The sequence below is a fragment of the Palaemon carinicauda genome, chromosome 30 (genome assembly GCF_036898095.1).
Source record: "Palaemon carinicauda isolate YSFRI2023 chromosome 30, ASM3689809v2, whole genome shotgun sequence".
In the NCBI taxonomy this organism is placed as follows: domain Eukaryota; kingdom Metazoa; phylum Arthropoda; class Malacostraca; order Decapoda; family Palaemonidae; genus Palaemon; species Palaemon carinicauda.
The window spans coordinates 29931171-29949850 of NC_090754.1; the positions used below are offsets into that span (position 1 = coordinate 29931171).

At 34.3% G+C, this 18680-nt stretch overlaps 1 protein-coding gene across 1 annotated transcript in view; it reads left to right on the forward strand.

The window, feature by feature from the left end:
- LOC137623699 (2-hydroxy-3-oxopropionate reductase-like) overlaps nt 1-14505 on the forward strand; it is a 107959-nt gene extending 93454 nt beyond the window's left edge. The window contains exons 5-8 of the mRNA XM_068354524.1: nt 492-638; nt 5925-6042; nt 8409-8590; nt 14257-14505. Coding sequence (XP_068210625.1) covers nt 492-638; nt 5925-6042; nt 8409-8590; nt 14257-14463 — 654 coding nt within the window. The 3' untranslated portion in view covers nt 14464-14505. The remainder of the gene's footprint in view (nt 1-491; nt 639-5924; nt 6043-8408; nt 8591-14256) is intronic.
- The last annotated feature ends 4175 nt before the right edge of the window (nt 14506-18680 follow it).

The following is an 18680-nucleotide window of genomic DNA, read 5'->3' on the forward strand; positions in this document are numbered from 1 at the left end:
GAACTCTTTAATGTATGAGATTTATAAAAGGAAATAATACAAGTGATAACAATGCCTAGGGAACAAATTAACTGGGAATCTCACACCTTAAATCCGTTACAGCTCTGTGCAAGACTGTTGATAATTAGATTAAAGAATAATGATTTTAATCTTAAAGGGAAAATGGAACATAATAGGTTATACTAACATAATTCTAGATTTATATAAAGGAGACTGAATCCAACAAAGACTTCCCAATTTTGAAAGCTAGCAAATTCTGATGATAGAGATATATGTATATACATATATATATATATATACATAATATATATATATATATATATATATATATATATATATATATATATATATATATATACACACACATATATATATATATATATATATATATATATAATGATAAATGAACATTAGATAAGGTTATTGTTGTGACTGTTATAAGAGTAACAACAACTATGGGTGAATTATTTATCCTATTTTCATGTTTAAAGGAATACAGTGACAAAGCCAAGTCTCAAGGAAGCCACGTACTGGAAGCCCCAATAACAGGAGGTCTGGAAGCCTTGAAACAAGCACAGATGGTCGTTCATCTTGGTGGAGATATTGCCGTTGCTTCTGCCATGAATCCTATACTAGAGGTAAGTGGAGAATATCGCTGAATGTTGAAACAATATCCCATAGAGTTGGCACTGCAGGGGTTACTGAGATTTAACAAACACTCAAGCCATATATATATATATAATATATATATATATATATATATATATATATATATATATAAATATATATATATATATATAATATATGTTAAATATATATATATATATATATATATATATATATATATTTAACATATATTATATATATATAAATATACATATAAATATATATATATATATTATATATATATATATATATATATATATATATATATATATATACATACATATACATATATACATATAGATATATACATATATATATATAATATATATGTTAAATATATATATATATATATATATATATATATATATATTTATATATAAATATACATACATACATACATATATATACACATATATAAAATATATATATTATCGTCAACAGCCATTCATAGTCCACTGCATGACAAAGGCCTCAGCCATGTCCTTCCACTCCCGTTTATTTATAGTCTTTCTATGCTAGTCTATACACGCAAATTTTCTTAGCTCGTCAATCCATCGTCTTCTCTTTTTTCTCTGTCTTCGTCTGCAATCTCTAGGGACCCATTCTGATATTATTTTTGCCCAACTGTTATTTATCATGCTCAATACATGTCCTGCTCATCTCCATTTCTTTATCTTTCGTGTTGTAAAAATATCTTCTACTTTAGTTTTCTCTTGTATCGTTGTTATTTTTCTTTTTCTTAATCTTACTCCCATCATTATTCTTTCCATAGGTCATTGAGTTGTAACTAGCTTATGCTCTAAGGCGGAAGTTTTTAACCGGGGGTATGAATACCCCATGGGGGTATGGGAACCAAATGCTCGGGGTATGGGTCCCAATCACTGGCTACTGGTATTTATTTTATCTAATGTATTAATTACCTCTCTGGAGCCGCCTTGTTGAATTCAGAAACCTGGCAAACTTTCCAATCCTTGACAATATCTTTATTGGAGATGGTAAAAGGCTACCTGTAGAAATACTTCAAGAAGTAAAAAAATCATTTGGAGGTTCCAAGTACAAATTTTGAGGGTTAATTTTCAGATATTTATGATATTAGCATGGAATCGGTTTGGATACAAAACCCTTTCTCGTTTGATATATTGAAATTGAGTGATAACAATTCAACAAAGGATGATTTCAGTGACTTCCAAGAAGACCCAGGAAAAAAGCTGATTTCGAAAGGGCTGGGCTGGATGTCAAGCAGTTTTGGTATGAACCAATCTGGGCTTACCCAAGCTTGGCAATGAGGGCAATAAATGTTTTAGTTCCCTTCACAACTACACATTTGTGTGAAACAGAATTCTCTGCATTATTAAATCTGAAATCAAAGTGGAGAAATTGATTTGATGTGTCAGAAGACGTGCGAGTAGCTTTGTCAGTAACTTTACCACGATTTCATGGTTTGATTGCATAAAAACAACCGCAAATATCTTACTAGATTAGTACAAATCTGTTTTATGTAGTCAGGACACTGAAAAAAACTCTTGCACATTTATGTTTTCTTTCTTCTTTTGTATATAAAACTGAATCAAAGTTATATTGTAAAATAGTTGTAGATGTTTGCATATTTTTAATTTCTCGTTTAAATCATTCTACTTTCATTCAACAAATACAATAAAGTTATCAATGCTTATGATTTTATTTCACGGTCTATTCCTAGTTATCCATATCTAAAGTACAGTAAATTCAAGTCATTGACATATTCGGAAGACATAATGTAACATATTGGCAAATAATAGGATTGGTGATAATTATTTGGACAGTCAAGTGAAGGGGACTATTGAACCATATTGGAAAAGCCATTGGGGGTCTGGAAATAACAAAAGGTTATGAAACCCTGTTCTAAGGCTTTAGTAAGGCTCCAAGTTTTTCATGCATAAATTTGTACTGGTAGGACCATCTCAGTAAGTATCCATAAAATGACGGCAAAATATGTAGATAGATATGCATACACAGGTACAACCCCTTCTGACCAGGGTATGACAATACATTTCCCTCCAACCCGAGAGACGGGGACAGCTAGACGTGACCGAATACACACACACACACGCACACACACACACACACACACATATATATATATATATATATATATATATATATATATATATATATATATATATATACAGCACACACATATATATACAGTATATATATATATATATATATATATATGTATATATATATATATACATAAATATATATATATATATATATATATATATATATATATATATATATATGTGTGTGTCATCGTCAACAGCCGTTCATAGTCCACTGCAGGACAGAGGCCTCAGACATGTCCTTCCACTCCCGTTTATTTATAGTCTTTCTATGCTAGTCTATACCCGCAAATTTTCTTGGCTCGTCAATCCATCGTCTTCTCTTCTTTCTCTGTCTTCGTTTGCAATCTCTAGGGACCCATTCTGTTATTCTTTTTGTCTATATATTATTTATGATGCTTAATACATGTCCTGCCCACCTTCATTTCTTTTTCTTACGTGTTGTTAAAATACCTTCTACTTTAGTTTTCTCTCGTATCCTTGTTGTTATTTTTCTTTTTCTTAGTATTACTCCCATCATTATTCTTTCCATAGGTCATTGAGTTGTAACTAGCTTATGCTCTAAGGCGGAGGTTTTAACTGGGGGTATGCATACCCCAAGGGGGTATGGGAACCAAATGCTCGGGGTATGGGTCTCAATCTCTGACTACTGGTATTTATTTTATTTAATGTATTAATTACCTCTCTGGAGCCGCCTTGTTTAATTCAGAAACCTGGCAAACTTTCCAATCCTTGACAATTTCCTTATTGGAGATAGTAAAACGCTACCTGTAGAAATACTTCAAGAAGTAGAAAATCCTTTGGAAGTTTTAAGTACAAGGTTTGAGGGTTACTTTCAGATACTGATTATCTTAGCATGGAATCGGTTTGGATGCAAAACCCTTTCTCGTTTGATATATTGAAATTGAGTGATAACAATTCAGCGAAGGATGATTTCAGTGACTTCCAAGAAGACCCAGGAAAAAAGCTGATTTCGAAAGGGCCAGGCTGGATGTCAAGCAGTTTTGGTATAAACCAATCTCGGCTTACCCAAGCTTGGCAATGAGGGCAATGAATGTTTTGGTTCCCTTCACAACTACACATCTGTGTGAAACACAGTTATGTGCATTACTAAATCTGAAATCAAAGTGGAGAAATTGACTTGATGTGTCAGAAGACATGCGAGTAGCTTTGTCAGTAAATGTAGCACGATTTCATGGTTTGATTGCATAAAAACAGCAAATATTTCACTAGATTAGTAAAAGTATGTTTTACGTAGTCAAGATGCTGAAAAAAATCTCACACATTTAGGTTTTCTTTCTTCTTTTGTATATAAAACTGAACTGTAAGAAGTAAAGTTGCCGATTTATAGGCTGAAACAAGTGAACCAAAGTTATGTTGTAAAATAGTTGTAGCTGTTTACATATTTGTAATTTCTCCATGCTTATGATTTTATTTCATGTTCTATTCCTAGCTATCTATATCTAAAGTACAGTAAATTAATTTCATTGACATATTCGGAAGCCATACTGGCAAATAATAGGATTAGTGATAATTATTTGGACAGTCAAGTGAAGTGGGCTATGGAACCATATTGGAAAATCCGTTGGGGGTCTGGAATTAACATAAGGTTATGAAACCCTTTTCTAAGGCTTTAGTAAGGCTCTAAGTTTTTCATGCATAAATTTGTACTGGTAGGACCATCTCATCAAGTAGCCATACCATAAAATGGCGGCAAAATATGTACATAGATATGCACACACAGGTACAACCTGTTCTGACTAGGCAGGGTATGACAACTCCTCTCCCTCCTACCCGAGAGACGGGGAGAGCTAGACGTGACGGAAAAAAATATGTGTATATATATATATATATATATATATATATATATATATATATATAGATATATATATATATATATATATAGATATATATATATATATATATATATATATATATATATATATATATATATATATATATATACAGTACACATATATATATATATATATATATATATATATATATATATATATATATATATAGTTAGTCAGACACTTGCTCTTTATTATAAAGGGAGATAGTGTATATACCATATATATAGTATACTGTAGACACATAAGCACGCACACATATATACAGTATACATACATACATATATACTGTATATACGAAAATAAAAATCTGAAGGAGAAATACAACCTTAGCATCTCTGATTATTTACTTGACGAATCGACACTCATTTGGTGTTTTAGAATAACGAAGCCTAGATAAATCACAGTACTAAACACTAAGAGACTGTACTATTGCGGAGAATTGTTTCTATCTACTCCGGGTAAAAAAGTCCTCACATCTACTGCTCCCTTTCCAGACGGCAGGATGATTTTGACGTCACAACCAAGATCTATAGACTTTAGATTTTGGTAACAACCTCACCACCACGGGAACTAGCAACCGATCATTTCTGTATTAAGAGAAAGTTTCCCCCTCTCTCTCTCTCTCTCTCTCTCTCTCTCTCTCTCTCTCTCTCTCTCTCTCTCTCTCTCTCTCTCTCTCTCTCTCTCACAGGCTTACAATATAAATAAATGCATTGATCTTTACAGTAATATCCATTATGAATGTTGTCTGTAACTTATATTTTGTATATCATATATCTATTGCGGTCGTTATAGCCTGTTTTCCCATGCACTGTCAGGGACACACGCGCTGTCACTTAATGGAAGCATGACTGACTTTATAACTATAGTTATTCAAGGAGGTACCCATTTAGGATATCTCTGAAACTACTCATTTCAGATAGAACCGCAAATCAATTTCGTTCTAAAAAAAAGTCGAATAAGAACATGAAATTTCCCTTTTCAAGTCCCAACTCCCGAGCCCAGCCCGGGTCTAACCTGTAAATTACCATCGAATATGAGAGATTTAATTAAAATACTTTGTTGACAGATGGTCTTGTTCCGTGGGCTTTGCTTGTAGCTTTCAAGTAGAGAAGTCAGATGGAGAATGGGCAATGATAAGATAAATACACGTAAAAAGAGAAACTTTTAAGGTTTAATTGGCTTCAGGAATAATGACGGCTTCAGGTTCAGCAAATAATTTTTCGTTATCAATATCTGAGAAGTGGAAAGTTGAAATGAATTCTTGCACGTTTTTACAGAACGTTTTATTTCCCCGCAGGCTTCCTACAGTGGCATTTTCTATGTGGGGCCAATTGGATCTGCGATGATGGTTAAAGTGGTGTCTAATATGTTGGCTGCTGTCAACATAGTATCCATGGGAGAAGTCCTCATGTTAGGTAAGTAACGTTAGCTTCCTTTTCCCGGTCAGGTCACATACCTTCTAAAGTATTTACATCTTAATGGTCTTACATTTGATGTTTGAACATAAGTCAATTTTAAAAAGAACCAAAGTACTTATGTAAAGATAAAATTTCTAGCCCAGAAACTGAATTTTACATTGTTTTTTCTAATTATCAGAAATTCTATCTGATAGCTAAAATGTTTTAATATTTTATATAATAAATAAAGATCATTGACTGAAGAAACGTTTTTACTATATAAACTATAATACCAGTAGCTTTAGCATTAGAGTAAAATATCATCTAATTCAATTTTCACCATTGAGGATTTCTATTATTTCATGAATCATCAGAAAAGAAACATAACCCTTAGTAATAATAATAATAATAACAACAACAACAACAACAACAATAATAATAATAATAATAGATTTGATGGGACCACCTGAGGATACAATATATATATATATATATATATATATATATATATATATATACATATATATATACATATATATAAAATATATATATATATATATACATATATATAAAATATATATATATATATATACATATATATAAAATATATATATATATATATATACACATATATATAAAATATATATATATATATAAATGTATATATACAGTATATATTTATATATATATATATGTATATATATATATATATATATATATATATATATATATATATATAAAAGTTACACTTGAAAAATACCCGAGCTCTGAGATTATTACGCAAACCCCAGATGGCAATATATATGAACCCTGAACATCCAAAAGGTATCTTACATTACTCAAAACAAAACTTAGGTGATTACTTTACTAGAACGATTCAAAAACCAACCTCTTACTTCAGTTCTTAGTCAGGGAATCTAGAGTACTGAAAAAAATATTGGTTATCAAAATAATTGACACTTCACAAAAAATAAATATATTCTATATAAAGTTAACAATAATACAAAAGAATTAACACCAAAAATAAATCACTCGAAATATTAAATTTGAACTAAACCTTAGAATTAGACCCCCCCCCCAAAAAAAAGGAAACTTTGAAAAAATATATACAATCACTTGTTTCACTGGAAATTAATTTCATAAAAAATATTTGATTTTGACAATTAATGAAAAGAGTTTATACTTTAACACTCTAATCAACATACAATGATGAAATTTACATGTCTCACTGTTACACTTAAGTCTTTTGGTTCACATGAGGTTACCAAACAGTTGAGCAAAGTAAATACACTTCACTGTTTAACCTAAATCTCAAAGGGCCAGTTACAAATATTTATGTTAAAATGTAGGCCTACTTACAGTACATTAACACACTACACTTTAATTAACATCCAATAATTTCACCAGCGTTTGAACAACACTATATATGATATATGTTAGATAGAAATCGCTAATCACGTTTGACAGTGAAACACTATTCGCACCTGAGAGGAGAGAGGCCTGGCTGACGTTAGCTTTTACAAAGGAATAGGCTGAATCTCTTCTGCTGATTATGGATTCCTAGGGTCTATATATATTGACTTAATTTGTCTAGAAAATTCTATTAGATTATTCTCATGGTCTAGCAGTGTAAGGTTCCCAATGTAGTAAACTGAAGAAGGGGTACTAACCTTGCTTGCGAGGCAACTCTCTTTCAGCTAACTCCACCCACCTACCTCTTGTTAACATAAAAAAAAGAGTAAGTCTAATTCGAGAATTCTCCTGCACTTCCTAACCACGTGGAAACATAAAAATGATGTAATCTCTCATGCTAATCCCTCGTGTGTGTGATACAGCATACCTAACCGAGTTTACATAAGACTTTGTAACAAGACTACGTGAAATAAAAAGTTAATTCTTAAAAAATAATATAAATTTACATATTCTGAATTGAATGTAAATATTATTATATGATAACGAAAGTCTTATGCAATTTACATACATTACTTAAGTCTACATGAGTGAAACCCACCTTACAAGCTGGCTATACACCACTTAAATACACAAATGAAATACATGAATAAAATATCTACTCTTATGCTAGGCCAGCTTCGTAAGAATATATATATATATATATATATATATATATATATATATATATATATATATATATGTATATATATATGTATATGTGTGTGTATATGTCTGTATATACATACATATATATATAAAAATTGTATATAATATATATATATATATATATATATATATATATATATTTATATATATACATATATATAGACCTATACACACATGCACACATTTCTTATATGTAAATATAATATATATATATATATATATATATATATATATATATATATATATATATATATATATTATTACAGCCAAGAAAGCGGGCGTTGACTTGAAGACATTTTGGAATGCAATTCGCCTCAGTGCTGGGAACAGTTTTGTGTGGGAAACTGGATCACCTGTAGTGTTCAATGAGACTTATGATCCTGGATTTACTATGGCTCTTCTGTGCAAAGACCTGCAGTTGGGCTGTGACATGGCGAAGAAATTTGAGGTATGTTTTCAGTCTTATCTTTCTGAATTTGCTTCTTACGTCCAAAGTTTCAGGGGATTTTTTCCTTTTTAAATGAAACTTCGGACTGGCTATTGTTAAGGACATATGAATCACAGTATCTTTATAAGAGTGGGAATATAATTCCTTAAAATAACTTTCTTTATTCTAATTTACTTATTTCCAAATATAGTTTGATGTAGAGGGAAACATTTTATGTGTATATATATATATATATATATATATATATATATATATATATATATACATATATATATATATATATATATATATATATATATATATATATATATATATATTATATATATATATATTATATATATATATATATATATATATTAAATGTGTGTGTACGTGCGTGCGTATGTGAAAAATTAGTGACTGATTGACAAGACTTAAAAGTAAGGATTTCAATGTTTTTTTTTTTTTTTTTTTTTTTTGTGGAGGCACAAGATCTTAATAAGTCTGACAAGGAAGTAAGACAAAAAGTTAGGAATAGAAACATTTTATAAAGGAACAGAAATGGCGTCAAAAGCAAGCACACATATTGAGAGACGAAGAGGCTAAAATACAAATACCCGATTAACATAACTTCTAATGGACCACTTCTTGGGTAGTGCCATAGCCTCTGTACCCAGGTCTTTCACTGTCTTGGGGTACAGTTCTCTTACTTGAGGGTACACTCGGGTACACTATTCAATCTTAGTTTTCATAGTTTATAAGTGAAAGATTTATTTTGACGATGTTGCTGTTTTTAAAATATTCTATTTCAATTGTTGACTACTTCTCTTGTAATTTCCTTATTTCCTTTCCTCACTGGGCTATTTTATCTGTTGGAGCCCTAGGGCTTATAGTATTCTACTTTTCCAACTAGGGTTGTAGCTTAGCAAATAATAATAATAATAATAATAATAATAATAATAATAATAATAATAATGAGGTTCGCCGCACTTCCTATCGTAATCCTTGTGAGCTAGGATGGATGGTTTGGGAAAGTCTTTAGGTCGCTGATCATTATATGGTCAGTCTCTAGGGCAGTGTTTATTAAAGTGTGGTCCGTGGAATATTCCAAGGGGTCCGCAGGATAATTTTTAATATCGATTTCAGTCAAATTTTCGGCCAAAACGTCCTAAATTCCTATTTTTGTAGCACCAAATCCTGATGGCTTTTTACAGTGGCTAAGTCACATTGGGATGGAAGTAATTTAAGTAATGCCACCTTCCTTTCTTGGGGTGAAATCCTCAACGAAATTCCGAGAAAGACACACACAAAAAAACAACTTTATAGAAGGCAGTGGTGTTTATGATTTGGCAACATTGTACTGACTGATGCCCGGTGGTGCGGCCGCCCGCCACATATCAGTTGACGTTAAGGCTGCTGTGAGGAACACACGGCAGTTGCTTGTACTCCTCTTTGTAGGTAAGAAAATCATCTGGATGCTTATGACAACATACTGATTTTTATATGCCATTTGTTAAACGTTATTACCTACCTTTTTGAGATTAGAATTTCGAATACTTGACCTCGTGACCTTGCCAAGTTACTTGCAGGATAAACATCAGAAAACAGACTAGCTTACTCAGAGTTAGGAAAATATTTTGAAGAACCAGACCCAAGCTTTGAGTGGATTAGAAATCCATTTGTTACAGATAAAGTAGATATAGAAAAGGTCAGTGTCAACCTGTCATCAAAAGAGGCTGATAATCTTGTCGAGATTGCAACAAGTGGGACACTGAAGACCCTATTCAGGGAAAGAAGTTTGGCCAATTTTTGGGCTCAAGTCCAGCCAGAGTACCCTGGACTTGCAGAAATTGCTTTGAAACACTTGATGCCGTTCCCAACAACGTACAACTATGAAATTGGATTTTCTACACTGATTGATCTTAAAACGAAGAAGCGCAACCGAATCAATGTCGAACCCGACATGCGACTGAAACTCAGCAGACTGGAGCCAGATATTCCAACAGTACTGAGGCAGCAAAAACAGTATCATTCATCGCATTAAGTATGGTTGTGAGATATGAGGAGAAAGCGTTGCTGTTAAGTTCAAGAAAATTTGTATGCAAAATTATCAATGTTGGGGAAATTATGTTAAGCAAAATATAAACATTTATGGTGAAGATAAGCCATTAATAAATAATTCCGTTGTAATTTCAGTATATTATGACCTGCAAACACTTTCAAACTCAAGAGGAAAATTATAATAATAAAGGGTCCGCTACATGAGTAATTTTAATAAAAGGGGTCCGCTGCACAAAAAAGTTTAAGAAACACTGCTCTAGGGCATTCTCCTGCTACGACAATGTCATTGTCCCTTGCCTCTTCCATTCATGAGTGGCCTTGAAAACCTTTAAGTAAAACTTTCCTTTCCTTCTGTCATGTTTGTTACCTCTTCCATACGACAGACAGTTGTCCTTGTATTAAAATGATTGCTTGGAACAATGATTGGACACTGTCTCACTGTCTGAAGATCAAATTTCTTCTTTCTTTCTCTGTGAACAACATCACCCCGTTTCACTACCATATTGATAAACATCACCCCGTTTCACTACCATATTGAAGAACATCACCCCGTTTCACTACCATATTGAAGAACATCACCCCGTTTCACTACCATATTGAAGTCACATTGAAGAATTGCTTTTCTATTCCTTCACAACTTTTATTACCCAGTGTGACTGTTGCTCCCTCTATCGTTTTCTTATTACAAAATGAAATAGTTGAATAATGATATAGGCCTAAAGATAGGTATTATGGGAAAGCCTGTATGTAGTTATGAATATTATTACGTATACTACACACATCCCAACCTTAGAATCCAACACTTGGACATGCCATATCATAGGCACTTCTTACACCATTTGTATAGTATATACAATGCCAGCAAAGTTACCAGGAAACCAAAATGGTCTTCATAACTCCATGAGAAGTGTTGTCGTACCTTTCTGTATCTCGAATGACTTGTACTGAAATGCAGAATTTCAACGCTAAAAAAATAATATTGTTCCACCCAAACGATTTAGTGGGACTTTTACAATATCATGAAGGGTACCCTACTGAAAAAATCCCAAAAGGTTTACTTTCTATAGCAATTAGTGGTGGGTTCAAGAAGTATATTAGCTAATTTGACTGGACTAAGAATATATGTAGGACCTCCAATCGCTATGCCCCAACCAGATGGTCATTTCTGGGTGGTAACTGATGCCTTAGCCAAGGAACGTGGGATTGCGACAGCTTTGAATGTGCTCTTATTTTTATTATTGTTATTATTTTATTACTACTAACTAAGCTACAACTCTAGTTGGAAAAGCAGGATCCTATAAGCCCAAGGACTCCAACAGAGAAAATAGCCTAGTGAAGAAACGAAATAAGGAAATGGGTAGAACAGTGTGCCTGAGTGTACTTTTAAGCAAAAGAACTCTAAGCCAAGACAGTGGAGGACCATGATTTAGAGGCTATGGTATTACCCAAGACTTAAAGAAAAATGGTTTGATTCTGGAATATCCTTTTCCCTTAAAGAGCTGCTTGCTATAACTAAAGAATCTCTTCTACCCTTACCAAGAGAAGACCAGTCACTGAAAAATTAGTGTAATAGTTAACCCCTTGAATGATGAATAATTTTTCGGTTATCTTCAGTGTTATCAGGTGTATAAGGAAAGAGTAGAATGTGCAAAGCATAGGACGGACTATTCGGCATAAGTGTAAGCAAAGGGAAAATGAGCGGTAACCAGAGAGGGATCCGATGTAGTACTATGTGGTAGGTCAAAGGACCCTACAACTCTCTAGCATTAGTATCTCAGTAGGTGGCTGGGGTCTTAGCCAACTATGATAAGTTTTGCTAGCTAGTTTCTTCAATGCAAGTATGTTACCAAACTATGAGGTTGAAGAACTTTGCATTAGTATTAAAATCAAGCCCTTCTCTCCATTGGTTATTCAGTCTAACTATCAGATCTATAAAAAGCTTATGAGAGGTGAATTCTCTACCAGTGCTAGAATTACCACATTTTGTCTTTTGTGTGGTGCCCCACTCTGTCCTCAGTGGTTTACTTACTTATATTTTTTTTTTGCGATTTAACCACCCAAGCTCTCACCAAATGAAAAAGTCTATACCACATTACTTTTAGCCTTAAACCTTGATAAGGTAGTGGCAGCCATATAATACTGTGGCTCCTTACACATGACCTACTCATCTCCCACTCAAGTTATCCATCTGACTAGATGTTTTCAAACATGACCAGCAACTGGTGACTGTCCTACGAGAGAACATTATACAGTACTTTAACTTTGTTGCTAAAGATGATAAGTGTGATTCCTTATGTGATTCCATCCTCATATTATTGACATTCTATTTGATCCTGCCACTAGCTTATGCCTTTGGTTCATAACTCTTCATGTACCCATGGGATACAAATTGTCGTTAGTCAGGTAAAGAATTACAACAAAATTCCTTTAGCTAAACGTTGTTTACAAGAACTTGAACTAAATTGCCCTAAGATATATCTGGAAGGCAGTTTCCAAATTCCTGTGACCCTCACCCCTGCCATAGCTAACATGAATATCAGAATTCATGAGAGCTGGACATAATGTGGGCAGATTAATGGACTCTTAGTACCTATGAATAATTACCAGACAATTCTTCAGCAACACCTCACCTGTTCCCTAGGCCTTGACCTCAGTGCTTGGACTGAACCCCAAGGCAAGGATGGTAACCCGCCCTTTAAAAGCTTGTGTGTCAATTTTAATGTATTTTCCATATAGTTTGTTTGTTTATTGAGCATATAACAACAATTAACTGTTTCACTTTTGTTAACATTGTTCAATCAAGTTCCCTGTATCTAAGTTGAGTCTAGCCTAGAAGGTAGTTTACTTGATTGATGTTTAAGTTTTAATTCACTACCTGTATTTGATTTTCAGTTGTAATTTGGCTCTTTGTATAATTCATTGTTGGTCCTGTTCAGTCTCCATTATCAGCAAATTTCTATAAGAGGAGTAGAGACTTGAGATTTATAGATATGTGAGAGGTACAGGGATGTAAGGGAGAGAGATGAGAGTAGAGCGTGGCTACGCAACGTCATGTTAATTTCTAGCACTTTCACGCCATCTATGGTTTATTTGAATTTCTTCCTGAAAGGCTAACACAATAGAAACTATTCAGAGACATTTCTAAGATATTTTCTGTCGTTGATTATAAGGATTTTATAGACGAAATATTCAATAAGTTTGCAATAGCATTAAAACGCATTGGAACTTTACTTTAATTTTACTCTGCAACATTAAGGTCAGGGAGGAGCCAAATGACCATAAGTTAGATAATATCTTGCAAGAAAAAATAGAAAACTAAGGAAAGACATACCTTGGTAAGGGTGTGAATAAATTTCAGATTTACTATTATGTACATGAAAACTGACTGACTGACAGTATGTAAGCCTGGATGAGAAGTAGAAATATTTGTAACAAAATTTCATGAAATGAAATTAAATTTCTTTGTGGCCTACTTAGTTAAATATGTTAGCATATACACCTGATTCTGCTGTTTAAATCCTGAATATAAGCATTAGACAATTCTCCCAATGTACAGTAAATGAAAATATACGATGTAACCCATGGTTTCTTTCATTGACATTCAACTTTCCTTTTTCTCTATCCAGGTCCCGATGGACATGAATCACTTTGCACTTAGCATCTACTTGCGCACGATGTACCAATTTGGAGGAGAAGCTGGCTGTTACGCCCCTCCGAAGACTTACGAAGTAGCACTGGGTGAACGGCTCGGCACACCCGGTTTCGAAAATTGGACTTACGAAAACAAAATCCAAGATGGGTCACTTTTTGTCTCTCATAAAGGCATCGATTAGATTACACTACTTTTGTGGGAGATTACTTCCGTTACTATAGTGTGCTATTAGGTAGAACTACCATTGATGTAGGATTCTAGGTTATTACTCATTGTCAAGAATAACTTATTTTCATCACAATAAAAAAATGCATAATCTATTTGTCTTTTTATGCCTCATTTCTAATAATTCTCTTAACTTTGCAGGAAACTAATAAAACAAAATAACTTTATATATATATATAATATATATATATATATATATATATATATATATATATATATATATATATATATATATATATATATATATATATATATACAGTATATATATATATATATGTATATGTATATATATATATATATATATATATATATATATATATATATATATGCCTGGTCTAATGATGCTTTGCTTAAATACGTGGTCTAATGATGCTTGGCTTAAATGCCTTGGATAATGAAGCTTGGCTTAAATGGTCGTCTAATGATGCTTTGCTTAAATACCTGGTCTAATGATGCTTGGCATAAATGCTCGTCTAATGATGCTTGGCTTAAATGCCTTGGATAATGAAGCTTGGCTTAAATGGTCGTCCAATGATGCTTTGCTTAAATACCTGGTCTAATGATGCTTGGCTTAAATGCTCGTCTAATGATGCTTGGCTTAAATGCTCGTCTAATGATGCTTTGCTTAAATACCTGGTCTAATGATGCTTGGCTTAAATGCTCGTCTAATGATGCTTGGCTTAAATGCTCGTCTAATGATGCTTTGCTTAAATACCTGGTCTAATGGTGCTTGGCTTAAATGTCTGGGCTAATGAAGCTTGGCTTAAATGCTTGTCTAATGATGCTTTGCTTAAATACCAGGTTTAATGATGCTTGGCTTAAATGCCTGGCCTAATGATGCTTTCCCTAAATACCTGGTCTAATGAGGATTGGCTTAAATGCCCTGTCTAATAATGCATTACCTAAATACGTGGTCTGATGAGGCTTGGCTTAAATGTCTGAGATAATGATGCTTAGCTCAAATGCTTGGGATATTGAGCATATAACAATGAGGCACGGTCTAATGAGGATTGACTTATATGCATGGTCAAATGATGCTTTCCTCAAGTACCTGGTCTAATGATGCTTTGCTTAAATACCTGATCTAATGATGATTGGCTTAAATTTCTGGTCTAATAATGCTTGGCTTAACTGATTGGTCTAATGAAGCTTGGCTTCAATGTATGGTATAATGATGCTTTGCCTAAATACCTGGTCTAATGAGGCTAGGCTTAAATTCCAGCTCTAATGATGGTTTGCCTAAATACCTAGTCTAATGAGGCTTGGGTCAAATGCATGGTCTAATGATGATGATGCTTTGATTAAATACCTGATATAATGAGGCTTGGCTTAAAGGCACGGTCTAATGAGGATTGACTTATATGCATGGTCAAATGATGCTTTCCTTAAGTACCTGGTCTAATGATGCTTGGCTTAAGTGCCTGGTCTAATGATGCTTTGTTTAAATACCTGGTCTAATGAGGCTTGACTTAAAGGCATGGTCTAATTATGTTTTGCTTAAATACCTGGTCTCGTGATGCTTGGGTTAAATGACTGGTCTAGTGAAGCTTGGCTCAAATACCAGGTATAATGATGCTTGGCTTAAAAGCCTGGTCTAATGATGCTTGGCCTAAATGCCTGGTCTAATGATGCTTGGCCTAAATGCCTGGTCTAATGAGGTTTGGATCAAATGCCTGGTCTAATGAGGCTTGACTTAAATGCCTGGGCTAATGATGCTTGGCTTAATGCATAATCGAATGAAACTTGGCCTAAATGCCGGGGCTAATGAGACTAGGCTTAAATACCTGGTCTAATAATGCTTGGCTTAAATGCCAGGTCTAATGAGGCTCGGCTTAAATGTCTAGTCTAATGATTCTTGCCTTAAATGCCTAGTCTAATGATGCATGGCTTAAATGTCATGTCTAATGATTCTTGGCTTGAATGCCTGGTCTAATGAGGATTTGCTTAAATGTCTAATCTAATGATTCTTAGCTTAAATGTCTGGTCTAATGCTGCTTGGCTTAAATGCCTGGTCTAATGAGGCTTGGATTAAATGTATGGTCTAATAATGCTAGTCTTAAATGCCCGGGACAATGAGGTTTGGCTGAAAGGCCTGGTCTAATGAAGTTTGGCTTTAATGCCTGGTCTAATGAAGCTTGGCTTAAATGTCTGGTCTAATGAGGCTTGGCTTAAACACTTGATCTAATGAGGCTTGGTATAAATGCCTAGTCTAATGAGGCTTTGCTTAAATGTCAAAACTACTGATTCTTGACTTAAAAACCTGGTATAATAATGCTAGGCTTAAATGCCTGGTCTATTGAGGCTTGGCTTAAATGCCTGGTCTAATGAGGCTTTGCTTAAATGTCAAAACTACTGATTCTTGACTTAAAAACCTGGTATAATAATGCTAGGCTTAAATGCCTGGTCTATTGAGGCTTGGCTTAAATGCCAGGTCTAATGAGGCTTTGCTTAAATACCTGGTCTAATGAGGCTTGGCTTAAATGCCTGGTCTAATGATGCTTGGCTCAAAAGCCTGGACTGATGAAGCTTGGCTTAAATGCCTGGGCTAATTAGGCTTGGCTTAAATGCCTGGTCTAAGGATTCTCGGCTTAAATGCCTGGTCTAATAATCCTAGGCTTAAATGCTTGGTCTCATGATGCTTTGCTGAAATGCCTGGTCTAATGAGGTTTGGCTTGAATGTCTGGTCTAGTGATGCTTGGCTCAAATGCCTGGACTCATGAAGCTTGGCTTAAAGGCCTGGTCTAACGATGCTTGGTTTAAATGCCTGGTCTAATGAGGTTTGGCTTGAATTACTGGTCTAATGAGGCTTGGCTTAAATGCCTGGTCAAATGGGGCTTGGCTTAAAAGCCTGGTCTAGTGATGCTTGGCTCAAATGCCTGGACTCATGAAGCTTGGCTTAAAGGCCTGGTCTAACGATGCTTGGTTTAAATGCCTGGTCTAATGAGGTTTGGCTTGAATTACTGGTCTAATGAGGCTTGGCTTAAATGCCTGGTCTAATGATGCTTGGCTCAAAAGCCTGGACTGATGAAGCTTGGCTTAAATGCCTGGGCTAATTAGGCTTGGCTTAAATGCCTGGTCTAAGGATTCTCGGCTTAAATGCCTGGTCTAATAATCCTAGGCTTAAATGCTTGGTCTCATGATGCTTTGCTGAAATGCCTGGTCTAATGAGGTTTGGCTTGAATGTCTGGTCTAGTGATGCTTGGCTCAAATGCCTGGACTCATGAAGCTTGGCTTAAAGGCCTGGTCTAACGATGCTTGGTTTAAATGCCTGGTCTAATGAGGTTTGGCTTGAATTACTGGTCTAATGAGGCTTGGCTTAAATGCCTGGTCAAATGGGGCTTGGCTTAAAAGCCTGGTCTAGTGATGCTTGGCTCAAATGCCTGGACTCATGAAGCTTGGCTTAAAGGCCTGGTCTAACGATGCTTGGTTTAAATGCTTGGTCTAATGAGGTTTGGCTTGAATGACTGGTCTAATGAGGCTTGGCTTAAATGCCTGGTCAAATGGGACTTGGCTTAAAAGCCTGGTCTAGTGATGCTTGGCTCAAATGCCTGGACTCATGAAGCTTGGCTTAAAGGCCTGGTCTAACGATGCTTGGTTTAAATGCCTGGTCTAATGAGGTTTGGCTTGAATGACTGGTCTAATGAGGCTTGGCTTAAATGCCTGGTCAAATGGGACTTGGCTTAAAAGCCTGGTCTAGTGATGCTTGGCTCAAATGCCTGGACTCATGAAGCTTGGCTGAAAGGCCTGGTCTAACGATGCTTGGTTTAAATGCCTGGTCTAATGAGGTTTGGCTTGAATGACTGGTCTAATGAGGCTTGGCTTAAATGCCTGGTCAAATGGGGCTTGGCTTTAATGTCTCGTCTAATGATGCTTGGCTCAAATGCCTGGTCTAATGAGCCTTGGCTTAAATGTTTAGTCTAATGATTCTTGGCTTAAATGCATGGTCTAATAATGCTAGGCTTAAATGCTTGGTCTAATGAGGCTTGGCTTAAATACCTGGTCTAATGATGCTCGGATTTAGGAAAGAGATGGAGGGTCGTGAGAACTAAGTCAGCAAAAATAAAAGTGTATGTATATATATATATATATATATATATATATATATATATATATATATATATATATGATAATTTTTTTGCACATTTAAACGTGTTTCTTTCATATTTCAAATAA